This window comes from Stegastes partitus, unplaced genomic scaffold (genome assembly GCF_000690725.1).
Source record: "Stegastes partitus isolate 25-593 unplaced genomic scaffold, Stegastes_partitus-1.0.2 Scaffold2101, whole genome shotgun sequence".
Taxonomy (NCBI): Eukaryota; Metazoa; Chordata; class Actinopteri; family Pomacentridae; genus Stegastes; species Stegastes partitus.
Window position 1 is genome coordinate 19,160 of NW_007579832.1, and position 27,702 is coordinate 46,861.

At 37.9% G+C, this 27,702-nt stretch overlaps 1 protein-coding gene across 1 annotated transcript in view; it reads right to left on the minus strand.

The window, feature by feature from the left end:
• Positions 1–27,702, minus strand: part of LOC103373935 (SH3 and cysteine-rich domain-containing protein 2-like) — a 49,556-nt gene that overhangs the window by 8,670 nt on the left and 13,184 nt on the right. The window contains exons 2-9 of the mRNA XM_008303946.1: positions 23,000–23,348; positions 20,396–20,490; positions 16,386–16,470; positions 11,960–12,075; positions 8,015–8,084; positions 7,771–7,841; positions 5,956–6,044; positions 466–517 (exon numbers count right to left, since the gene is read on the minus strand). Of these exons, the coding sequence (XP_008302168.1) occupies positions 466–517; positions 5,956–6,044; positions 7,771–7,841; positions 8,015–8,084; positions 11,960–12,075; positions 16,386–16,470; positions 20,396–20,490; positions 23,000–23,348 (927 nt within the window). The remainder of the gene's footprint in view (positions 1–465; positions 518–5,955; positions 6,045–7,770; positions 7,842–8,014; positions 8,085–11,959; positions 12,076–16,385; positions 16,471–20,395; positions 20,491–22,999; positions 23,349–27,702) is intronic.

Here is a 27,702-nt window from a genome sequence, read left to right on the forward strand (position 1 = left end):
TAAACTGAGCGCCTCATGCAGTAATACCTCACAGCCTCAGGTGTTGATGTGTTTACTGAAATGATTCACAGCCTATACATTAGTAATGAACCGATGATTCACAAACCATGCATAATTTAAAGGTCTGCAGGAGTGGATGTGTCGGTTGAAGGTGTTTAACTACTGCCGCTGCTTCACTTTAGTGATTTTGGTAAATCCTTCTTGACGATACACCGACGCCGCTGCACTTTACTTCTCATTTCTGGCTCTGATGCACATTTACTTCCACTGGGAGCGACCGAAGCTCATTACAGACTCAATAAAAACCCTCTTTGAGGCTGCAACACTAGTCATTATGTTCAAACTCTTTTGCTAATTTTCAAGGGAAATTATGTTCTATTTCTGTCCGTGTTTGTGACGGGCGAATCTGGAGCAGGTGTTACGCAGTGATTCATGCAAAGAAAAGCACGACCGTTCGTGACCCACCTTCCACCATTCTTCGTTAGAGTCGTCGGTGACCTGCACCCGATCGCCAGGGCTGGAGGAGATAAGAAGAGATGGTGATGAAAAAAAAAGCATGGAGGAGGAGGTGGTGGAGGTCAGGGTGAAGAAAGAAGCACAAACGATCACATTATCAGGCTGCCACAGGCCTCGGTTTACAAAGCTGCAGAGGTTAAAATGTCAGCCAGTCTTTGTGTTGCTCTGCAGAGGTGACAGCTGTACAGTAGTAGTACACAGGAGGCCTGCATGCTAATGACGCTAACGCTGCTTGATGGGACTTTTCTGCTCAGACTGTGCTCCAGCTGTCCTACATACTCAGAGAGGACGCTGCTCCACTTCTGTACATTCCGTCTCCTGGGTGTCTGCGCTCACTACTGCCCTATATGATCACCGGACGCTCACCAGGACTCCCACACACAAGCTTCTGCTTTGTAGTTTACTTTCACTTCCAAGATTCTTCAAGGTGTGAGAACTAAAAGTGTTCTAAAAAGGTTTTCATAGGGTTCTAACATATATATACTTCATACAAGCTGCACCTTAACTCTACATATGTGTAAATATTGTTTTCTTTTGAAATATATTTTTTACACTTTGATATTTATTTATCTATTATCTTTTATGTATCTTTTTATTCTTTATTTTACTCTTATTATATTCCTGTCTTCATTCTTGGGTGGGAAACGTGCATCTAACGAAAAACAATTTCCCCTCGTGGATAAATAAAGTGTTTCTGATTCTGTCATGTTCCCTCAACAACATCTTCAAAACCTCCTCAGAACAAAAAAAAACATATTCATTTACATAATTAATATTGTGTATAATGTCCACATTTTTACAAATAGTCATTTTCATCTTTTACAATATGTGACTGTACAATAATGCTGTTTTTAATGTATTTAAATCCGCAAAAATATCTTTATTTTAAATACATTTGACGCTATTTGAAAGAAAGAATGATGTATATTAAGGGTCTAAAAGTGATTAGTAATTTTAAAAATTCTTCTTTACTGATTTAGCCTGTTTTGTTAAATTACAGATGAGCCGGAAAAGAAAAGAAAAAAAAAAAAAAAGAAAGGAAAGAAAGAAATTTAAAAAATAGAAAAAATACAGGCCAAAACGATGTTTTTTGTTTTTTTTTTAACTGATAGTAATTTGTTCTTTACAATGTGCGACTAAAGAAACTACACTGTTTTACTACATTTACATCAGCTAAAAATCTAAATATTTCACAGATATTTGTCATTATTTTCACCATTTTGACAGTTTTTTAATGCGACAGCTTTCCAGTGTTTTGTAACAGACATTTTCTGAAGCTCTTGCTGCAAAATTTTCACTTATTTCTTTAATTTTTTTAAAAAACTAAAACTAGTTTTTACAGTGTAGCTACTGGACATAACTCCAGGTCCCTGCAGAACAATGAATAATTTCATTTAATTTAATTTTCATTTGTTATTTTAGGCTGTATAGAGAATTTTATGTTGCTGACAGTGACGTTAGAGAGGAGAAGATGCAGATAATATGACACTTGTTGCGTCCTCTGATCTGAACCACTTCATCAGGGAAACTCAGGAGTTTCTACCCCAGAGTTTTTACTCTTTTTTTTTTATCCTGAAAGAGGAACTACAGGGGCTGTTCTTGCAGTTGGAACTTTCAGGCTTGGAAAATGGTTTTATGTTTGTATTATGTAAAGTTCAGTTTGAGTGTATTTTGTAGAAAGTATAAAATCTTCAGCATCTCTAATTCTAACAGGAGCTTCAACATGGTCCAGTAGAACTCTAAGAATAGAATAAATGCGGTACTGTTTGAGCCCAAACATCAGAGATCTGTCATTCATCTTACTGTATGTGTTCAGGTAGTAACAGGCCTGAGGTTCAGTGTAGAAGGCCTTTATTCCACTGATTGAACTGAGCCTGCAGAAGCACACGTGCACTAAACTGATGTACTATTGGCTAAATTAAAAGCCTAACTGAATATCTGACGGCGGGATGTTCTCCTCTGGGACCCGGATGATTCCCTCAGAACACACTAACCTGCTGTCGTCCTGTCGCCTCATTATTATCCCCTGAGGTTTTAATCTTGTAATCTTCTTCCCTGTGACTTCTCCTCAGACTGAGCGATGATGATTTTTAACTCGGGTTCTCCTGTAGCGGCCAGAACTGTGAGAACACCGTGGCTGGTGTTGGATGTTCGGCGGATCACTCAGTTTTGGTGACTTCATTATAAGGCTGCACACTGAGCTGCAGCCTCTGACCGTCTCCTCTACGTCTAACCTGCCGGGTCGTTTTATTCTACTAATTTATTATCATAACAGTCCTTTAAATGAATCAGACTGCCTGGAACTTTGCTAGTTATGTAAATGAAATAAGCTGAAAACCTTTTTCCTGCAGCTGCATGAAGTCACCTTGAAACTGCAAAGTGACAGAAACAGTGTTTTTTTCAGAAATTAAATCTAAAGCAAGTTGAGCAAAACTCCTGCTTCAGTCCAGAAGAGCAGGTTCTTATATTAAGAGTTCATTAGAGATCAGCTGTAATTTAACAAAATGGGGAAAATCTGTAAAGTGAAATAAATCATTTACCACTTTTAAATCTTTAATAAACAGTCGTGACTCGATAATCCGACACTAAATGTAAAACCTTCTTTTATGTCGGATTGTCAAGACGGAGGTGGAGATACAAGGAGGGCTTGATGCTGGAAGGCTCATTTGTTGTTAATATTTATTGTTCATAGTTGTTATAATAACTAGTAGGGCTGGTCCCAGTAGCACTTTCTGGTCTCTGGATATTCAGGCCCAATTAATGATGAATATCTGAATATTTAGTGCAGTCGGGGGACACTTCCACCCCGGGGGAGCGCTCCGACCGGGTGGAAGTGGCCGAAACACACAGGTAGTACTTGGCTGCTGATGCCAGTTTAGTTAGTGGTCACAGTTCTGTTTCCACCATCCATGTTTACTTCCATAAACACTGAGCACGTTCGCTGCTCGTTGTGTCCTCTTCTGCACATGCGGGACACTTTTGAGTCATATAAAGTTCACACAGCAGATCACATACAAGTTGTATTTAACAGGAAATGTGAACGAACTCACAAAAAATCTGATTTCATAAAGAAATCCTTATTGAGCATTAAGTCCTGCAGTCTGAACGTAGCCAATCTGTTGGATTGTTCAGTCAGATAATACATCGTTATCCTGATTGGTGACATAAAATGTCATGTTGGAGTCAGAATCCAAGGCTGTCGGTGTGTTAAGGCTGTTTTTAATGGGTTCTGTTTGTTTTTCCTAAAAACCTGTCGGATAGCAAAGTTTAGGATTGTTAAGGGTCTGATTATCAAGTCACGACTGTTTATCTTTTTTTTTTCTTTAAAATAACGACAAATATCTGTAAAATAATTTTTTAAAATAAGTAAGGGATAATGCCCGACGAGGTGTCCATTATCTTCGCGGAAGCAACCGTCCTCCGCTTCGCGTCGGACGGTTCACGCCTCCGCATCGTCCATTAATTTCTGATAATGGACACCTCNACAGTCGTGACTCGATAATCCGACACTAAATGTAAAACCTTCTTTTATGTCGGATTGTCAAGACGGAGGTGGAGATACAAGGAGGGCTTGATGCTTGAAGGCTCATTAGTTGTTAATATTTATTGTTCATAGTTGTTATAATAACTAGTAGGACTGGTCCCAATAGCACTTTGTGGTCTCTGGATATTCAGGCCCAATTAATGATGAATATCTGAATATTCAGCGTGGTCAGGGGGACACTTCCACCCCGGGGGAGCGCTCCGATGGGGTGGAAGTGTCCGGAACACACAGGCAGTACTTGGCTGCTGATGCTAGTTTAGTTAGTGGTCACACTTCTGTTTCTACCATCTGTATTTACTTCCATAAACACTGAGCACGTTCGCTGCTCGTCGTGTCCTCTTCTGCGCATGCGAGACACTTTTGGGTCGTATGAAGTTCACACAGCAGATCACATACAAGTTGTATTTAATTGGAAACGTGGACGAACTCACAAAGAAATCGGATTTCACAAAAACATCCAAATGTAGCATGAAGTCCTGCATTCTGAACGTAGCCAATCTGTGGATTGTTCAGTCAGATAAGACGCTGTTATCCTTATTGGTGACATAAAATGTCATGTTGGAGTCAGAATCCAAGGCTGTCGGTATGTTAAGGCTGTTTTTAATGGGTTCTGTTCATTTTTCCTAAAAACCTGTCAGATAGCAAGATTTAGGATTTTTAAGGGTCAGATTATCGAGTCACGACTGTTTATCTTTTTTTTTCTTTAAAATAACGACAAATATCTGTAAAATAATTTTAAAAAATAAATGAATTTAAATAATAATAAAAAATGTGATTTTGCTGATTGAAGTGGAGTAAAAATATTACAATTTTGTGATTAACATTTGTAAAAAAAATACAGCTTTTTGCTGCAGTTTTGACCATGTTTGTTGTTGTTGTTGTTGTTTTAAGGTTAGCATGAAAAAGAAGCCTTTTCTGTGATTTTAATAGTCGTTAGGGATAATTTCATCAAAACAGCAAAAAAAATCTGTACAATAACAGGAAATTATTTTTAAACAATTTACAGCAAAACACTATTTTTAAAAAACAAAACTTTTTTTGCTATTTTTTTCTAGTGCAGGCTGAAAAAAATATGACAAAAAGGACATTTGAAGGTTAGTTTTGAGTCTTTTACTATTAAATTCCACTAAAGCAATACATTTTAAAACATTTTCAATGAAGTAACTCGACATTTTCATTAATTTGACGAGTTATTTTGTGTAATTTGACAAAACAGGGAAAAGTTGTGAAAGATCAGAACATTAGTTTCTTAAAGCGGAACGGCAGATATGAAGAAATGTAAGACTCTGATCGGATTGGGGGCAAAAAAGCTCCACTTATTGATCATTAATAATGGATATCTGTCCTGTCAAAGCCCCATCGATGGACGGTTAGTTCCAACTAGTCCATCCTGTCACGAGCACACAGTCGATTGTCTCTCAGCACAGATGGCTGCCAACATCCTCCACGGATCTACCTCAGTGAAATCTGTCCCCTAACCATCTATAGGCTCCAAAAATACCTCCAACACATCCACCCTGGCCTCGTTTCATTCCTCCGTCCCGCTTCCCCTTCCTCGTCCTTCATCTTAAAGAGCTTTCACTTTGATATTTGCACTTCCTCTCTATCTGTTCCTCCCATAATAATCTCCAGCTCCGTAATATTTCCCCTCGCGTCCGTCCCGCCTTTCATCTCTCGGTTGTTTCGGTGTCTTTATCCCTCCTCCCCCTGCTGGGAAAAGCAGCTCACGAGCTCTACGTGGGGACAGTGACGGGTTTATAATTAGCCGACCTCTGCAGATGGTGGGGACGTTTTTATCCTGCAGGAACAACAGTCAGGGCAAAAAAAAAAAAAGGGGGCGCAGACAAAACAGAAAAAGGGCTGCTGCATGTAGTCGGTGGAGTGTTTTTACTCACTGTAGTTCCAGGTCGTTCTGTTCCTGAGGCAGAAACCTGTAGAGCGCTACGTAGGTGTGGATGGAGTGGACTTCAATCCGCTTGGGCACCTGAACGTGGAGAAGATGAAGCAGTGAGGCGGAAACACAACAAGAGGTGACGAGCTCTGAGGAGTCACTCCAGTCACCTGCTATAGCACCAGGACATTAAAGGAAGACTTTTGATTCTTTTAGGCTGCGAACATCATTTTAATGAGTTTTGATGTCATGTTGTTGCATCAACTTAATACTGTGTGTGGATTAAACTCAAACTTCTGCCTTAGTTGGTGTCAGATTGAGTTCAAGTTGTTGTAACTTAATGAAGTCGGCTTTTCTCAGGATTTCGACTCCACTAAACACAACCTACTACGGTTAAGATTGTGTGTTGGAGGGCCGGTACACTGTAAAAAATATTATGTAAAACAATATTAATTTGACTGCAAGAGTAGAAAAACAAACTTAAAAAAAAAAAATAGTGGAAAACTGTAATGTTCAAAAATTGTAAAAATGGTGAAAATGATGACAAACATCTGTACAATGATATCAGTTATAGCTGATTTCACTGTAAAACAGTGTCATTTTACCATCGCACATTGTAAAAGAACAAATTACTATTAGTAAAAATATAGATTCTTATTGTGCACAGTTTTGTCCTGTTTTTTTTTTTCTTTTTTTAGGTTAACGTGTTATTTAACACTTTTTTCTGTAATTTTACTAGATATCATCTTTAAAACAAAACAGTAAAAATCAGTAAAATACCAATAAAAACATTCTTTACTCTTTTTCTGTCATTAATGTACATTTTTTTTCTTTCAAATACAGGCAAATATCTGTAAAATAAAGATATTTATAACTGATTTAAATACAGTAAAACGGCGTAATTTTACTGTCACACATTGTAGAAGCACAAATTATTTTTACTAACAATGCAGATACTTGATGGACACAGTTTAGGGCTGCTTTTTTACAGGTAACTTGGTTTTTCATACTTTTTCTGTTATTTTGCTGGATATTATCTGTAAAACTTTACAGATAATACAGTGAAAATCTTTAAAATACCAGTAAAAACATTATTTACTGTTTTTCTGTCCTTAATGTACATAATTTTTCTTTCAAATAATGGCAAATATCTATAAAATCATTATGTTTTGAGCTGATTTAAATGCAGGAAAATAGAATTCTTCTTATTATAACTATTTGTAAAAGTACAGATTGTAGATGTGGACAGTTTTGACCCTTTTTTAAATAGCTAACATGTAAATTAATTTTTTTTTTGTGATTTCACTTATTATTTGTAAAAAAAAAAAAAAAAAAAAAAAAACCCAGCAAATTATTGAAAAAATACAGTTAAAAATTGTTAGATTTTTTTTTTAGCGTAAATAAGAAAAAACTTTATCAGGGGCAAAAACAAATCTTTCAAATAACAGCAAATAACTACAAAATAATATTTTGTGCTGATTTAATCATTTTACTGTCATACATAGTAAAAGAACTAATTACTCTTTGTGAAAATACAAATTTTTTTAATGTAGACATTGTGTACAGGCATTTCAAAAACATTTTATCTCAGAAAGTCTTTCACATTTTATCCTAAAACCTTTTAGATAGAATTTTAAACATCCAGAGTTAATGACAAAACAGGCCCCTGATCATTAGAGATGGAGTAAAGCAGTTGTTTAGTGATTAAGTATGTCTGAGTGAAGAGGAAACGCTGCTGAACTCAGTGTAGTTTGTTGGTGGGACACAACTTGAGCGATACCTTGATGCTGCTCTCCTCTGCAGGAGTCTGCTCGGCGGCCTCCTCCTCCTCCTTCTCCTCCTTCTCCTCCTTCTCCTCCTTCTCCATCTCCGTCTCGGCTGCAGGAGCGTCTGGAAGCCAAGAGGAATTTATTCAGAAGGTGCCGAGGATGCAAGTCTCTGCACACGTGCAATCAGGCGGGTTTATTTTTATTTTTTTCATGAGCCGACACAGCAAATCTCCGTCACGCAGCAGCAGCAGAAGCGGAGACGCATTAACATGGACACAGTGTTGTGGTTTTTACCTCCCGGTTCCTGACTTATCTCCTCCTCCATGCTGCACTGCCTCGGCTCCCTCTCCTCACCTGCCTCCCCCTTTAAAGGAGCAAACAGAGGAAACAGTAAAACGTTAACGCCAGCCTGTCAGACAGGATGCATTTGATAGATGGAGCGCTTTGAATCAGTCAGAGTTGCTGCTTTCGTTTTCCTTCTGCCCGGTTAGATCCCTGTGAGAGATTGAAGTCTTGTTTTGTTGTCGTTTGACACCTTTTTTTTTGTTTTTTGCTCAGATTTGAAAAAACTCTCGACCTTGTTTTTAAGGGGATTCGTCCCCTTCAGGATTTAAGACACGAGGATTTGTCTCCCTCAAATTAACCTGACAGACTGTTACCTTCACTAACACACAGCAACATGTCAGGCTTTCTTTTTGGTTTTTTTTAGCCCTGAATCCTGTTTTCACTTCCAAGTATATGAATTATGACTTGACACAGGCGCAGAATTTTTTGTGGAAAATATAATTAGATCCATTTATATTTCATTAACTTCTGAACTGTGTCTGCGGTCTGTGTTGATTTCCACAAATAAGCACATTTCCATCATAAAGGCACGAACTGGTGCATAAAAATTCCCCCAGAAGACAGTAAATGAAATGCTTCATGTGTCAAATGAAACCTGGCAGGTCATGTATGCAACACACTGAAAATAAAGGAACAAATACAAAATTTAAATCTGTTTTTAAAAAAAGAAAAAAAAAAGTTTAAAAATGTGTGTGTTAAAAATGGCCAAATACTGTAATGTTCAAAAACAGTAAAAGCAATAAAAATAATGGCAAATATCTATAAAATATTCTTTTGCCATTTCAATACAGTAGAAATATTATAATTTACAGTCAAACATTGCAAAAGAAAGAATTACCTTTTTAAAAAAAATAAAAATAAAAAACTAATTAAATCGACATGGAAATTAATACATTTTTGTGACTTTATTAGATATTTCCTATAATTTACAAAAAAAAAAAAAATCTGTAAAATGACAGTTTGAAGAATCTTTTTAAAAACAGTAAATTTAAAAAAAAGCAATTTTTGGCAAATGTCATGAAATAATGAATTTGTAAAAATACAGGTTTTTGATGTTGACTTGATTTCCATTTATTTTACGTAATGTTATGTAATTTAACAAAACAAGGAAGGATCTGTAAAATAACAGTAAAAAATACATTTAACATTTTTTATAATATTAATAGACATTTTTTTTCTTTTAAAAAATACTAAATAAATAATGCTAAAATAACTTTTTTTCTTTTGCTAATTTAAAGACTGTAATTTTATATTCAAACATAAAAATCAGTTAATTTCTAATAACAGTAACAATATCTGTATTTTTTTGTGATTTTCTTTTCTTTTTCTATGATTTTTCACGAAAAGTAAAAGACTGTTTTTAATTTAATTTAATTTAATTTTTTTACAGTGTAAGTTTTGGAGATCCCCAAAGTTCTGCATATCAGTAGAATTTAAGGAGGGAACATTTGACATTGTAGAAAAGTTAGACAAGCTCTATCATATTGATCTCTGAAGGTAATAGTTTAGTTTATAACCATTGGCTATAGCTTCATATGTGCTCTACAGTGTGTACAGATGTTATTACCCGACTCCACAGCTCCCTTGAAGCTAAATCCTCTTCCACGTTATCCCGGCATTTCTGGCAAATATTGAAATATTCCAGCTGTGTTCCACCAAAAATGACTTTACTGTTCAACTGAACTGCATTCTCAGCTTCAGTTTGTACAAGAAATCCACTTTTCTCCTCCAAAGACAAGCGAGTGACGTTATAAGACGATTCAAAAAGCCATGAAAGCCCGTCAGCTCTTAGATTATTATGTATGTATGAAATGCTGCTTTGTGTTTGTGTCACATGAGAATCCAGGAGCTGAGGTCAGAGGGAAAAGCCTGCAGGTCCATGTAGGGGCTGGAAGCTTTTTGACTTTCTAACATGCTGTGGAAACTCACCATAGATTAAACTTACACAACTATGTATAACCAGCCAGTGGAAAAAACGGTTTTGTGTTCAGCGTCGACCTATAAATAAACAGCCACTCCTGTTTTTTCTCTTCGCTGGACTGATTTTGTCTTTGTCCTTGTTGCAGTAGAGTCACATTTACAAAGAGTCAGAGCAGTTTTACTCACAAGTTTGTCATTTTCACTCACTTCCTGGTTAGGTTTTAGGAAATGTCACACTTTGGTTGACACTTTCATTTCCTGTTAGAAGCTTGGTTATGATTAGGCACCGAAATTAGCTGTCTGGGTTCAGGAAAATAGCACAGTTTGGGTTAAAACATGATTCTTTCTCAACATGTTTGAAGATTCTCCTCCATTTTCTGGGTTACCATGGTGACTAGTCCAAGCATATTCTTCAAAAAGTAGCTGAGAAGGCAGTTTAGTTGTACGTAGGAATGTACTCAACAAACATGTCATTTAAATAATGTGTACAAGTTAGTTGGACCAACTTATTTTTCATGAATAAAAAAAACTTTAGAGATTTGTGTTTATGGTACCAGTTAGGGGCCAAACAGGGAAATGTCTAAATGATTTTACAGATTCTAAAACGTGTTCGATAAAAAATGATATTGGTTTAGGAACGCTCTTCCGTTATTGTTTATTGTTTTTTAGAGAATGTTTTCTAATAGGTTCCCTCAACAACATCCCCAAAACATTGCAAAGCAAAATGTTCCACCTTTGTCAATATATCGCAGTACAGGAACATCTTATAAAGAACATCTGATAACGACTTCAAATTGTGTTTTTTATGTTGTATTTCTGTTTTGGTGTCATTGTGTAAATCTTTTACAGAGCAATGTTTATAAAATGTTCTACCTTTAATATGTCGCATTACAGGAACTTTATCAATCATTCTGTATAAAAAAAACCAGAACGTCATCTATGGTCTCGATAACATTTTTTTGAACGTTGGTTTGAGAACGTTCTTCCTTTACTGTTTATCATGTTTTATGGAAGAATGTTTTATAATACGTTCCCTCAACAACATCCCCAAAACATTGCAGGCAAGATGTTCCACCTTTAGTCAGATATCACAGTACAGGAACGTCTTATTAAGAACATCTGAGGTCTTGATAACGTCCTCAAATCATGTTTTTTTATGTTGTATTGGGAACTTTCCTTTAGTTATCATGTGAATGTTCTTCCTTTAGCATAGCACATTACAGGAACGTTAAAAAATGTTCTGAATAAAAAACAGAACGTCATCTATAGTCTTGATAAAAAAAATTTGAATGTTGGCTTGAGAACGTTCTTCCTTTATTATCATAGAACATGATGAGAATGCTTTATAGAAGAATGTTTTGTAATACGCTCCCTCAACAACATCCCCAAAACATTGCAGGTCCTACCAAATGTTCCACCTTTGGTAGGATATGACACTACAGGAACGTCTTATAAAGAACATCTGAGGCCTTGGTAACATCTTCAAATCGTTTTTTTAAAAAAAATTTTAAATGTTGTATTGACATCTTTACATTAGTTATCATGTGAATGTTCTACCTTTAATATACCACATTACAGGAACGTTATAAAATGTTCTCCTTTAAAAAAAAAACAGAACGTCGTCTGTGGTCTTGATAAAATCTGGAAAACTTTTTGTGAATGTTGGTTTGTGAAGGTTCTTCCTTTGTCATCTTGGAACAATCTGGCAACATGCTCTGAATATCAATGCTAAAACCTCATAATAACTTTCTAGGAACATTATTGCAACTGAACATTTTCTTGGAACGTTCTTTGAACATTTGATTAAAACATTCTCTTTAAAAAGCGTTAGCCAGCGTTGTAGGAACGTTTCCCGCCAGCTGTTGTGCTACAAATCTCTATCTGCGGCCTCAATGCTTAGCGGGTGACTTCATTGTTATAGAAACGTTCTCTAAGCGCTCAGTAGTGATGATGATGGTGATGATGATGTCATACCAGGCTGCGGGTCGGTGATTCTGACAAACTGCCAAAACTGGAGCGGCTCATCTGTGCCAAGGACGTCCCGTATCGCAGGGCGGCGTAGACCGGGTCGACCCGCCTCTGCACCGCCTCTGGAACCACACACACATCCACAAGACTCGTGTTCATGTAAATTATTCACTGCAGACACGCCACAATCAGAGCTACACGCTGAGATTACAAAGTACACCAGGAGTATTGTGCCAAAGTGGAGGAACGACTCTAAATATAACACAGTCCTGCACCAAAGTGACCCAGTTTCGATCTACAGGCAGGACGGCAGCCAGAAGTTAAGAAGACATCAAGACATTCCAATGAATCCGCTGGCTTTGATTTATTTATACATTTACTTATTGGCAGGAGATGTGTCTGGCTTTAATAGCTGTAATATATCTGGAGCTGCAGCTGAGTAGAAAGGGAATGCGAGATGAGATTTAAAATATGGAAATCCTCTCAAAGTCCTCATTGCTACGTTTCACGTTATCGCAATATTTCTCCAGTTAGGAATTAGATTTTCTGCTCCTGTTCCCATCCAACAGGAGCGGGATTGAGGGCAGGGTGGGTTTTTTTCTGCAAGGCCACATGTGCCGTATGAAGCCGGAATGATTTCATATTGAAGTCTTCCTAAAAACAGAAATTCCGCAGCGAGGAACCTTCTTCAGTGAGATCGACTGAGGAATGCAAGGTGACAAAACTCATTAAACTGACTTCAGTGCAGAAGGTTTTTTTCTGCAAAGAGCACAAAGACTCAACACTCGTCACATCAATACGAGCTGTAGGTAGGAAAGGAATGACCTTTGGGTTTCTATTCAGAGCAAAGAGAGGAGCTCTTTGTGATGTAGCTTTATGTTCAGTAGAACTTTAATCAGCAGAGACAACATTGACTACAATGTTAAAAAAAAAAATAGTGAAAGTCTGGTAGCAAAGATGCCAAAAAAAAAAACATGGTTTAAGAAACTGTTGGACTACTTAAACATTTAAAAACTGTAAAAACTGTGAAAACAACTAAATATATCTGTAAATTAGTTTTATTTTCAGCTGATTTAAATGTAGTGAACGGTGTAACTTTATGGCCAAATATTACAAAAGAACAAATTACTGTTTTCAAAATTCACATTTTGAAGCAACTAACGGTTTCTGCCTTTCTGCCTTTTCTTAGTTGTCAATGTGTAAATAAATGTTTTTTTCCTGTGATTTTACATTATCTGTAATTTAACAGTTTATTGTTAGCAAGTTGTAAATATTTAAAATACAGAATTTTTCCTTGAAATAATAGCAAAAACCTGTAAAATAACATTTTTAAAGCAGATTTAAATGGAGTACAGTGTAATTTTATAATCACATGTTGTAAAAGAACAAATTACTGTTACATTTTCTTTAATGTTACCTAGAATTTTTACCATTTTTTTTACAGTCAACATGTAAATGAATAGTTCTGTGATTTCTGTAGATATGTGTAATTAAGAAAAACATCTCTAAAATAACAGTTTAAAATAAAATTCACAATAATTTGCATTTTTAATATACATTATTTATGTTTTCAATAAATATAACAAACAAACAAACAAATATCTATAAAATATTGTTTTTTTTAGATGATTTAAATACAATAAAACTGTAATTTAATGCTTACACATTGTAACAGAACAAATTGTTATCTATTAAAACATATCTGTGATGTCGACATTATTTAATTTTTTTTTAACAGTCAATATGTAAATTTACACTTTTTCTACTAGATATCTGTAAATTAACAAAGCAGGAACAATCTATAAAATAATAGTTTAAAATGATTTATAATTTTTCTATCTTTAATATACATATTTGCTCTTTCAAAATAAAAAATAATAATACTTTTGCTGGTTTAAATACAGTGAAACTAGGTGATTTTATGGTCACATTGTAAAAAAAAAAAAAAAACAAAAAAGCAAAATGAAAAAGAACAATTGAAGAAGTGGATATCCTGGTGAGTTAAGCGAACAAATACGGTATGTGGAGTTCCCCAAGGATCCATTCTTGGTCCTCTACTTTTTTACAGTTACCATGTAAATCAATACATTTTCTTTTCTGTGACTTTACTAGATATCATCTGTAATTTAACAAAACTAGAAAACCCTGTGAAAAGCTATTTAACAGATTACAGGTAAAAACTTTACTCCTAGATCCCCTTTTCATTCTTTAACCTCGTCTAACCTGACGCGGCTGTTGTTCTCATCTAAACAGGGAAATAGATGCTCGTACACATTGTTTCAGCTGCTTGATAATCAGATTTTAATTGTCACTGCAAGATTGCGACCGTTAAGCGTTCTCCGGTTCTGTCCTGCGGCTGTTCCACTTCTCAGCTCTCGTGAAGGGCCTTTAATACGAGACAATAAACTGCCGCCGAAAGGTTGCTTGGTGGCGAAATTGCAGGCTCTGTGAGTGAATACATCAGGAAAATTGCTGTCTGATAAACATGAGCTCAGTATTCTAGCGAGCCTTTTGTCGGAATAATTACGAGGACACAGCGTGGACGTGCGACGGCCGGTTTGGCAGGTTGCAGTCTCAGCTGGCCCTGGCTCGGTCCCAGGCGTCACGGCGCTCGACTCGGGGTGATGATGGAGCTGCAGGTTAATTGTGCTCTGATTCATGAATAGTACAAGGAAGCGACAGCGCGAGGTGCTAACCCTGATTCAGGGAGGCATGCATAACTGGAGATGAATCACTGCATCTCCTGCACAGGTTAAAACAAGCTCCCGTTCAGAAGTTATCCTCAGTGGGAGACAAGCAGTTTCCTCCTCGTTAGCATGACACGGATATTCAGAAATCAATAAAGGGAAGAATAAATTCAGCTGCTTGTAGGCCAGTGGGTTTCACTCTCGATGAAATATTCAGCATACAACTGAATCCTGTGTGATATCACTGAAATCTCAAACAGTGCATCACTTCTACGTTGAGTATTCGCTCTTGTGTAAAATAAAACAGTTTAGTTTTACAGTTATAAAAATACAGGCCCCGCAGTAGGAACTCAATGCAACTAAAGTCAGTACACCTTATTTGTGAGTTGAATGCATTTCATGATGAACAATTTCTCTTCTTCAAGCTTCTGCAGACTGGGACTCATCTTGTCAGACAGCGTTTTGGTTTATCCACAGACATTCATCTCTAAACATCTTCTCGACAGCACCTGTTGCCTTCATGCAGCCCCATATCATGATCCTGCCACCTCCGTGCTTCACTGTCAGGACTATGCATTGAGTTAAGTTCACACCAAACATGCTGGACTCCATCTGAGCCTGACAAATGTATCTTGGTCTCATTTGACCAAAGGATGTGCTCCTTATAGCCATCAGGCTTCTTTTCATGTCTTTTAGCAAACTTTAACTGAGCACTTTTGCTTCTAAAGAAGTTTTTTTTTTTGTCTCGGAAGGCGTCAATAGATGTTGATGTTATGAAGTGTCCTTCACACAGTCTGAGCTGTCACAAAAGCTCGGATTCCCACGTCTGAAGCAGCTGCTGTCTGTTTTTGCAGAGCTGAATTGCGAAAGTAGTTGACTGTCTGTGGCGTCATTTGAGGAGGACGACCACTGCAGCTCTGATTAGTGGTACTAGGGCTCCTTCTATACCTCCTGATTACTGCTGACACTGTGTTAGTTGCTCTTCCTGGATCGTTTGTCATCTTTGTGACGTCTCACTATCGAATTTTTCAGTTTAGTTGTCCAACATGCAGAAGGACGCCGCTTATAAGTTCAAAACCGAGAAGGTTCTGTTCTCCACAGCTCATTCTATAAAAGTGTTCATCCGGTTCAGCTGATTGGAAATCACTCAGTTTATTTTCAGTGTACTCACCTTTGTTGCACTGAGGTTCTACTTTGGGGTCTGAGTTTTCAATACAGTCTTTGTGAAGTGTTTGTTTCAAAGGTGATGCAAGTTTGAATCACTTGACATTGAAGTGATATTGCACAGAGGGTTACTCACTGCTGCTGCTGCATACAGGAGGTGGATATTAGGATCCAGGGAGCTAGTTAGGGTTCAGTCAGTAAAGTAGGCCGCATTTCAATGTTTATGAAGCTGTTAAACATGCAAACTGCAGCGGCTGACAATAAGTTAATACCGTCCACCGGCCCGGGGATATACAGCGCAGGGAGAGAACAACATAAACATTAGAACTTATAAATATTTATTCACATACTTTCAGGGTGCAGACCATCCATCAGCCTCCAAGAGAAGCTGAATTTGTTCTTCCCCCCCTTTATCTTTTTTCCACTTCATGCTCCTTGGTTGTCAGGTGAGATGAAGACAGTTCTGGTTTTATTACAGCACGCAAAAGTCTAAAAATAGACCGAAAGCCTAGACAAGAGTGACACGACAAAACAAAAGCACAGGGACGCAAACAAAGCATGCAGACGCTCGGAGAGCTCACCTTGGCTCGGCTGAACTTCCTTCACCACGGCCAATTGTTCGTTGACGAGCATCGGCGAGCTGAAGTTTCGCTTGAACGCTCCGGACTAATGGAGGAGAGCAGAGAGAAGGGTTTGGTTTTTTTTTTCCCCCCCAGCTTCCATTACTTCATGTTTATAGGCTTAACTGACAGGAAAATGGCTTTTTGTAGGGATTTGAGTACATTAATGGAGTTGTATGAAAATGGCTGGATCACAAACAGGCACACATGGAGGAAGAACAAGTCTGGCAGCAAGAGCACAGGAAAAAATACGAGAAAAATCAATAGACTTTAGTGATTTTTTTAGCCGATTAAAATGCAGTAAAACAGCATTATTTTATGGTCACGCATTGCAAAAGAACAAGAAACATTATACAAATACTAATACATACAAATATAGATTTTTCATGTTGACGTTATTTACAGTTTGTTCTGTATTTTACATGTAAATTAATAGTTTTTCTGTGATTTTGCTCGATAATATCTGTGTTTGAGCAAAATAGGAAAATTGTGTAAAACAACAATAAATATTTTTTTTTAAATTATGATTTTTCAGTTATTAATATACATATTTTTTTCTTTCATATAGCGGCAAATATCTGTAAAATATTTTTGGGGTGATTTAAATACAGTAAAAATAGTGTATTTTACAGTCACATGCTGTAAAATAACAAATTAATTCTTTTTTATTTCTGCATATTATCTAAAATTTTAGATTACCGCAAAAATCTATAAAATAAGAGTGTAAAAAATTTATTACTTAATATTATTTACTTCATATACACAAATAATTTTTTTGGAAATATTCACAATTATCTGTAAAATAAACATTTTAAAAATAGTAAAAATAGTGTATTTGGTACAAAATCAAATGACTATAATACAGATTTTTGTTGTGGACATCATTTACTGTTTTATCCTTTTTTAAAAATATTATCATTAACATGTAAATTAAAAAAAAAAAAATCTGTGATTTTAATACATCTTATCTGTAATTTAACAAAACTGAAAAATTCAATCTAATAACAGCAAATTGTTATAAAATCCCAGCTCTAGTTTTCACAGTGTGGTGCACCTGCTGCAGGAAAAGACCTCACTTCTGGATCGCTAATTACTAAGAATGAATTCACTCGACCACTTTACTCGTGCAGCTCAGACTCGTGCACGGACACGCGATCCTGCACAACTGCAATTTCACACCGAATTAGGCACCGTAAGTGTTTTTTTTTTCGGGCCAGATATCTGTTTGTCTTCGGCTCCACTCGCAAACGAGACGCTCACTTTGTCCCCCATTAGACAGAAACACTGGATCAGAGCTAATGAGTGACGCCTCTGTGGCCTGCTGATATTTTACCTCTCGCTGCCCTCATCATTCCCCTTCCTCTCCCTCCTCTCCCTCTCTCTGTTTGTGCACCGCTGTCAAACTGAGCTCTCCTCGACACAGTGCTCTTAAAATTTTCCAACCGGCTCTCAGAAGGTCTTGCCTCTCGCTGCATGCTAATGTTCTCTGCCCTGCACTGGAGGATAAACACAAAAGCTCTGTCTGAAATCACTCCCAATTTGCTGTCTGGTGCAACAACACCGTCCTTCAAATTGTGCAAAATCACATCTTTTTTGCCGTTTTTGCTAAGAAAAACGTGCAAGATCTTAGGAGCGAAAACACTTCAATCCTGAGGCCAAAGTGATTTGAGAGATCGAGCTGGGCGACAAATCTGGAGATTCTGGGGTTTTTTGGCTCAAAGGGGAGCTAATGTGATTAATGGCTTTGCTTGAGCAGCATCAGCACTCCGTTCTGTTTTGCTCTTCACCATATGCATCCATGTTTTGTCAGCGGTTTAACTAAAACTGCACATATGGTGAGACTGTTGACTAAGCCTGCTGCTCCCAATATGTGTGAAAATGAACCTCGGTGATACGATACGACAGCGTTTTTTAAAACTCTCTAGCTATTCCGCTGAAAACTAATCTCTAAACTGCAGGCGAAACTCTGATGCGTCCGGTTTTTGTGGTTCAGTTGCCACGGTAACTTGCTCCCGCTCAGGTTTTCTAATCACAATCCGAACCCGTTTCTGGCTAACATCACTTCGGACAAACGTCTGGGGAGAATCAGGGAAACGACGGGTCAAGATGGACCGAAGAGCCGAAAATGTTTTTATTCTCTTCGTAAATGCAAGAAAGATGATTCTGATTATTTCAACTGACTTTGGTTTACTGACTTGCATGTCTGAAGTTAACTAACCAACACCTCATGTCTTTGTTTAATTAGTGCATTTATCATCTGAAGCAGGCTACAAACTGTGCGATTTGAACAATCTTATAAGGCTAGCTACGCTGTCCGACATGAATCTAATAAACTTTGGGCACGACATGAAGCTTGCTGTGTGCAGATTGCACGATGAAAACGTAAGCTGAATCGATGTACATGAACGCGCAAGAATAAAACGTCATAAGCGTGCGCCATCCATCCACGAAAAAGAAACTGGCGAAGCATGAAGGGAGCCCTTGCCCTCGTGATATTTATGTGTTTGGAGAGAAATCCCAATAAAAGGAGAAGGAGGAGTATATGGGTGCGGTCGTGGCTCGGAAAGAAAGCTTAATTTGGGATGCCAATTTTGCAGCTAGTGTTGCATTGATCGTCACTTCATACTGCAGTTCTATTGGTCAGTTAGTTGATGTAGGTCAGAGCAGCAGTCACACTGTGAGACTTTATCGCAAGTTGTCTTTAGTCGCTCGAACCTGTCTCACAGAGCGACGTAGGACCACCAATTTAGAGCCAAGACCAAAGATATCGCCACGATTCTCTCATGATCGTTATCTTTCGTCTGGGACGTCCAAAAATCGCACAGTGTGTAGCAGGTTTTACAGGACATTCGGTGTCTGACTTTTCAACAAATATTATTTGTTATTTAACAAAAACAGGGATCTGTTAAATAGCTGGGAAATTATTCAGTATTTTTCACTCCCTACTCACAATAATAGCAAATTTTTTTTATGATTTAAATATTGTAAAAAAAAAAAAAAAATTTTTGATTAAAAAAAAGTGTAATTTCATGGTCAGACATTTGTCTGAAAAATCCCTCTCTAGAATTTATTTATTTATTTATTTTTTTTTTTACAAATCTTATAATATGGACATTATTTGTGGTTGTTGTTACAGTTAACATGTAAACCAATATTTTTTTCTGTGATTTCGCGGTAAATTATTTGTAATTTAACAAAAAGAGAACCGCCAACCTATAAAATAACAGTTAAAAATGATGATTCACTATCTTTGTTTAAATCCTTGATATACACGTTTGTTTGTTTTTTCAAATATTGCCGTCTATCTGTCAAATAACATGTTTTATTTTTATTTTAAATACAGAAAGTTGTACAGTTTTATGGTCAAGCACTGAACAAATTACCATTTGAAGAGTTCATTTGCAAAAAACAGATAACTCCATTTTTGTAGATTTTCAGAAAATGTAGTTTTTTGTTGTTTGCTTGAGATGATGTCAATCAAACTGAAGCTGAGTGGATTTGACTCAGTAATGACAAAAACAGCGATACCTTAAGTTTGATTGATATTGTCTCAGGTAGACGATGGAAAAGTGGGTTTTCTGAAGGTTTGTGACGATGGAGTTATCTGTTTTTACAAATGAACTTACCAGACTGCTGCCTATACTAATGTCAAATTATAGATTTCAGTCTCAGTTCTCAGTCTGAAGAAGCTTCTTGATCAACTTTTGAAATGTAACTGAGGCCACATTTCCTTCTAGATGACTTAGTTTCATCTCTAGGATGCTGGTCTGTCTAAGAAATAAGGTTTAAACGTAGAACCCATCAGCCTGGTGTAATATTTCCACGAAAAACATTAAAACAGCTTGTCTCAGTGCAAAAACACCACAGCTGCTTCGAGACGTTGCCAAATTACAGATTGCACATAAAAAAATGGAGTAAACCAAGACATTCATTCGGTGCTGTGAATGAGGCCGACGTGGTTTTCTTCTCACCTTCCCGTGACACAGCTGCTGCGACAGCTCCGAGGTGCACCACAGGTGAGCCGCCATCTTGCAGGTTTTACACCGCAGAGCTTGTTTGGAGTTTCCTGCAGAGAAGGACCGAGACCAGAGAATGAGAAGAGACGGGGAGGCAGGCGAAGAAAGAAAAAGGGAACGCAGCGGGACGGCGGCAACAGGCAGAAAGCGAGCCAACCTCAGGCCACGCAGGTAGAGCTCCACGGCCAACGGCTCCTCTGAAACATCACCTGCAGATCAGGGAGCAGCTGGAGACGTCTCAATCGTAATCAGTTTGGCAATGAGTCATCTCGCTTTTTCATGTCTGCGCCGAGAAGTGTGCCTCTTGAGCATCTCCTTATTTGTTATGTAATGAGAAATCCGCTGTTCATTATGTTTTTAACGATTGAAGGGTTGAGCCTTTTTTTTTTCATCTTGGAGATGCGGATTAGAAGCAGCAATCAGACAGATTGGATGGCTTTAATGAAAACACTGTTTTTACTTTGAGGATTTAAATAACAACAAAAAAAAGGATTCCACTTCATCAGAGGTTGTTTTGGGGCTGAAGAGGAGGCTACACAAATAAACCCACAATGCATGCAAAAAAAACCCCAAGCGGAGCAGGTCGGAGTCTGTAATCAATCACAATGACGGCGAGTAGATTTAGCAGAAACACGAGCAGCTAGCGGCTCAAAGAGGCGGCAAATTAAAGATAACAGAAGTCACACATCTGCACCGGAGCTGCTCCGAGGACATGCAGCTCGGTTTTAATCTCAAACACAAGGAGAGAAAATAAATCAGGCAGTGAGGTGGGTTCATTTAAAAAGTTTAAAGAATCTTCTCAGGACTCTATTATGTTCACACTAGTTTAGATTTAAGACTTTGGGAAACGTGAGATCATCGACTGTCAGTGAAATTCAGTCACATGAAGCAACGACGAGCGAAGTAACTGCTAGTGCTGCAAAGTGGAAAACTGAAACCCAGCAGCTGGATTTAAAGGTGTGTTGTCGTCTTAAAGGTGTTAATTTTACAGCATTTATCAGAACCAGAAAAAGAGATTCTCAACTTTCTGATGGTCCTTGAACTACTCTTGATTATATTTCTGATATAAACATTTAATCAAAGTAACTTTACTTTATGTCTCATGAAGAAAAAAACTAATGTAAAATGTTATACTGGATCCCTGTAAACCCAGTTCAAGCTTTTTCTTGTTCCAGAAACGTTCTACAAGTTTTCTTTGAGCTACCAGAATGTTCTTTTTAAAGGTCGGAGAACCAAAGACATTCTAAAAATGTTTAGCGATAACGTTGTTGGACCTTTAGGTGCTAACGTTCTCAAAACTGAATGTCACACTGACAACGTTCCTCCTTTATCAAATAGCACCGTGGAACATTATGGGAACGTTTAGCAGATTTTATAACGTCTTCCCTCGTGACGTCTCCAAACGTCCTGCAGCCAGAATGTTCCACTTTTATCAATACATAACATTACAGGAACATCTTAGAACGTTTGCTAGTGTGTTCCCTCAACAATATGGCTACATGTTCTTCCTTTAACATATTACATTACAGGAACATCTTTCAAAGAATGTTCTGTAATCTGAGGTCTTGATAACATCTCGAAAATGTTTTCTGAATGTTGCATTGAGAACAGAATTTCTTTATGAGAACCTTCTATAATGTGTTCCCTCAACAACAAGGCGAAAGGTTCTACCTCTAATTAGTACCAACTATTACGGGAACATTTCACAGAGAACGTTCTATCATCTGAGGTCTTGATAACGTCATAAATGCTGCATCGATAACATCCTTCCTTTGTTTTCTTCGGTGAAATATTTGACCGAAGAACAATCCACAACGTTCTCCTTAACAACAAGGCTAAATGTTCTACCTTTAACAGCGTTTAACATAACTAACATTCCATCATCTGAGGCCTCGATGACATCTGGAAAACAATGATGTTGCTTCTGGAACGTTTTTCCTTCGTTATCATCATTTTATAAAAGAACGTTCTGTTATGTGTCCCCCCAAACGTAAGAGCAAATGCTCTACCTTTAAATTTTCACATGACAGGAACATCTTAAAGAGAACTTTTTGTCATCCGAGGCCTTGATAACATCTAAAAAACATCTTGTGGATGTTTCTTTGAGATGGATTTTCTTTTGCTATCGTGGAACATTTGGAGAATGTTTTGTTCCATCCACAACAAGGCTGAATGTTCTACCTTTAACTTGTCACATTACAGGAACATCGTACAGAGAACCTTTCATCATCTGAGGCCTCGCTAACATCTGGAAAACACTTTGTGGATGTTGCCTTGAGAACATTTTTCTATTCCAGGATTTCCCCTTGAGGATCAACAAACTATTCTATTCTGTTCTACTCTATTTTTTGTCATCATAGAACACAACCTGTGTTCTTCACCATGTCCTCCAACGAGCCTCTGAATGTTGCACCTGAAGTCTCATAAAAATGTTCTTTAAGCGTTACATTAAAACTTACTATGTGACTGTATTGATATTAGGTAGTGTTGGCGAGTGTTTTGGGAACGTTCCCTGCCAGCTGGGACGCTTGAATCCAGGGAGAACCTCGAGAACCTTACCCACTATCATGTGCTTGCAGTGCTGGCAGTTGGTGGGCTTCCTGAACACGTGGTCCTGGAAGCAGTGGTTGACCTGAGGCCGGGGAGGCTTGGCGGGCAGCGACGGCGAGAGGCTGAGGGACGGCGAGTGGGAGGCAATAGAGGGGTTGGGGCTGAGGGACGGCGAGATGGACGGAGAACGTTCCCCGACCACGGGGGAAGGGGGCAGCAGAGGGGGAGACGGGGGCGGCGGGTCGGTGATGAAGTCCGGGGGCAGCCGGGCGTCGCTGTAGGACCTCTGGAAGAAGTTCTCCACGCTCTTACTGCGCATCATGGTCTTAAAGGACAGCGAGCGCTTCAGCCTCTGCAGCTGGTAGAAAGAAAGCAAGAATAAACACTAGATAAGCAAGAAGCAATAACAGAACGTCCAGCACACCCTGAGGACAGCTCAGGCAATATCCAGAAACACCACCTCAGAGGGTGAGTCATGAAATACAATATCACCTCATAAGGAAACAACACATTAACAGCAGAGCAAACCCGCATGTTTTCTATTTAACATGGCTGCCTGTGCATTTGGCCCGCGGTTAAATAAGATAAGCTTTTCTCTTTGAGGACGCCCACCGACACACGCCGAGAGTAAACGCCGCTTTCCTGACAGGGGAGCTACTGTGATCAAACAGGAGTTTACACAGTCTTATCGTGCATCAGCAGCCGCTCCTCCAGGCTCTTATTGTGAAGGGCCGATTGATCGAGCCACAGGTCTGCACTGAGCGCCACGCGTCTACACTGTAAAAACTACACCGGCAAAAAAACAAAACAAAAATAAAGCAAGTGTGTAACATGTCAGAAAACAATAGAATATTGTAGCATTCAAAAACGGTGAAATGAGTGGCAAATATCTGTAACACAATAATTTTTTCTTCTTTTTGCTGATTTAAATACAGTAAAAAAAAAAATTAAAAGGAGTAATTTTGCATTTAAACAATGTGATAAAACAAATTACGATTTATAAAAACACTAATTTTTGATGTAGACATTATTCATAGTTTTGGCCAGGAGAGTTTGTATTTGTAACTTAATAAAACAGGGAAAACCTGTTAAATAACAGCAAAAAAATACATTTACAATGTTTCCATTCCTTAATATACAAAATTATTCCTTTAAATAACAGCAAGTATCCATTTTTTTCTTGCTGATTTGAACATATAAACTGTTAAAAGAGAAAAAAAAAGAAAAGAAAAACTAGTGTAAGTTTACAATCAAACACTGTAAAAACTGTAAAAAAAATAAATAAATAAATTAAAAATTACCATTTGTACAATGATGATTGATGTGGACATTATTTACAGTCTTGCTTTGTTTTTTTTTTATTGTTTACCTGTAAATTAATACTTTTCCCCCCACGTGTTTGTACAAGATATCATCTCCAATTTAACAAAACACAGAAAAATCCGTAAAACTGAAAAAAAATTATTGTTAAAAAAAAAAATATCTGTAAATCACGATATCGTTGCCTCGCAGCTAGAAGGTCGCCAGTTCACATCCCGGTGAGGACAATAGAAATCATCTTTTTGTTTGGTTCTGTTGGAGGGTTTTGTTTGTTTGTTTCTTCCTGCTGTCGCCAAGTGCCTTCAAAAGGGTGGAAGGTAGATTTATGGTATTTGGCGCAGATAAGGCGGCTAGCATCGTTGCCTCGCAGACAGAAGGTCACTGGTTTGCATCCCTGTGAGGACACCCGGGATCTTTCTGTGTGGAGTTTGCATGTTCTCCCCGTGCAGCGTGGGTTCTCTCCGGGTTCTCCAGCTTCCTCCCACACAGTCCAAAAACATGTTGAGGTTAATTGGTGATTCTAAATTGTCTGTAGGTGTGAATGTGAGTGTGCTTGGTTGTCTGTCTCTAAGTGTAGCCCTGTGATAGACTGGTGATCTGTCCAGGGTGTTCCCTGCCTTCACCCTGAGTCAGCTGGGATAGACTCCAGCCCCCCACGACCCTAGTGAGGGGTAAACAGTGTATAGATATGGATGGATTCAAAAACAGGAGGTTTATTTCTTACAGTGTACATCATGCAGCAGTCTTGAATTGACACCAGTAGCTGCTGTGTCGACTAAACAGCTCGAATGACTGACGGCGTTTCAAACACGTCACGTCGGCATCGACAGCATTGATTCGCCAGATAAAGGCCCGTTTCCTGACATTCTGCCTCCGGCTGTGAGCTCAGACGACGGCTTCCCGGAGGACTCGGTTCGTCGGGTGAAGCGGTCGGCCGGCGTGAGGGCGTGGTCCTGATGCAGTAGATCATCACAGACAGATAATCAGTACAGACAGTGAAGTGCACCCTCCGCGTCTGTCTGCACTCATTCTGCAAACATAATCACTTTACAGAGACACGCTGTTTACAGCTCAGCGCGGACGCCAATAACACACGAAGACACTTTGTCTATTTGAGTGCATGTCAGGCGCACATGGAGGTAGAGAGGCAGAGAACGGCTGTAAATCTAGATTTGTGAAATGTCCCTTCATCAGATTACACACATGAAGATGCTGCACACTGAACCAGGTCCTAATAAAAAGCCCACTGCTGTGACCGCTCCTCTCCATTAGATACACAGTCTGGGCAGGAGAACACTGAGATGTGACTCCGTGTTTTTTCTTTTTTTTGCTGGAACGTTCTGGTTGACTGCGAGCGATGGCAGCTGAGCGACTTCAGAGTGTGGTAGCTGCAGGGCCTGTTCAGCTCGTCGTCTGCTGCTGAATGTTGAACAGATAAGTGGAGTGGATGTGACTGTTCAGTGTGTGCCGGCGATTAGTGCATGTGTGAGGTGTGTGTTGTTGTTGTTGTTGTTCGCTCATCCAGTGTGCAAACGACACCACGCACTGTTAAAAAAAATATAAATTATATGGTTATTTAACAGCTTTTAACACTCATATGTTGGAAAATTTGCAGTTATTTTACAGATTCTTTTTTTAAATGTAAAAACTACAGACATAAAAAAAGCATTAGATAAAGTCAGTATTTTTACAATATATAAATATAGCAAAAAATATTGTTACTTTAACGATATGCGTTGTTTTTTAAAAGAAATATTTGAAATTAAAGATGAAAAAAATACACATATTTACAGATTTCCCCTGTCTTAGTAAATTACAGACAATCCATCCATTATCTATACACCGCTTAATCCTACGGACAATTTAGAATCATCAATTAACCTCAACATGTTTTGGTGGGAGGAAGCCGGAGAACCCGGAGAGAACCCACGCTGCACGGGGAGAACATGCAAACTCCACGCAGAAAGATCGCAGATGTCCTAACTGGGACGCGAACCGGCGACCTTCTTGCTGCGAGGCAACAGTGCTAACCACTGATCCACCTTGCAGCCCCATTACAGATAATATCTTTAAAAAATAAAATAAAATAATATGTAAAATATAGAAAAAAATGGCCCAAAACATCCACATGATGTTTACAGTGTTTAAGTACACATATAAGATTTGCTAAATCCACAGGAAAGAAGTATTAATTAATTATTGATTATTAATTTACATGATAAGTGCAAAGAAAAAATGGTCAAAACTGTATTATAACAACTATTTGTTCTTTTAATATATGTGGCCATGAAATTACAGTTTTACTTTATAGAATTTAGCTAAAAACTTATTACAGATATTTGCTGCTATTTCTGTGTTTTTTACAGTGCGTTGAANCAGCCGCTCCTCCAGGCTCTTATTGTGAAGGGCCGATTGATCGAGCCACAGGTCTGCACTGAGCGCCACGCGTCTACACTGTAAAAACTACACTGGCAAAAAAACTAAAATAGAGCAAGTGTGTCGGAAAAAAACATGTCAGAGAATAGTAGAATATTGTAGCTTTCAAAAACGGTGAAATGAGTGGTAAATATCTGTAACACAATAATTTTTTCTTCTTTTTGCTGATTTAAATACAGTAAAAAAAAAAATTAAAAGGAGTAATTTTGCATTTAAACAATGTGATAAAACAAATTACGATTTATAAAAACACTAATTTTTGATGTAGACATTATTCATAGTTTTGGCCAGGAGAGTTTGTATTTGTAACTTAATAAAACAGGGAAAACCTGTTAAATAACAGCAAAAAAATACATTTACAATGTTTCCATTCCTTAATATACAAAATTATTCCTTTAAATAACAGCAAGTATCCATTTTTTTCTTGCTGATTTGAACATATAAACTGTTAAAAGAGAAAAAAAAAGAAAAGAAAAACTAGTGTAAGTTTACAATCAAACACTGTAAAAACTGTAAAAAAAATAAATAAATAAATTAAAAATTACCATTTGTACAATGATGATTGATGTGGACATTATTTACAGTCTTGCTTTGTTTTTTTTTGTTTACCTGTAAATTAATACTTTTCCCCCCACGTGTTTGTACAAGATATCATCTCCAATTTAACAAAACACAGAAAAATCCGTAAAACTGAAAAAAAATTATTGTTAAAAAAAAAAATATCTGTAAATCACGATATCGTTGCCTCGCAGCTAGAAGGTCGCCAGTTCACATCCCGGTGAGGACAATAGAAATCATCTTTTTGTTTGGTTCTGTTGGAGGGTTTTGTTTGTTTGTTTCTTCCTGCTGTCGCCAAGTGCCTTCAAAAGGGTGGAAGGTAGATTTATGGTATTTGGCGCAGATAAGGCGGCTAGCATCGTTGCCTCGCAGACAGAAGGTCACTGGTTTGCATCCCT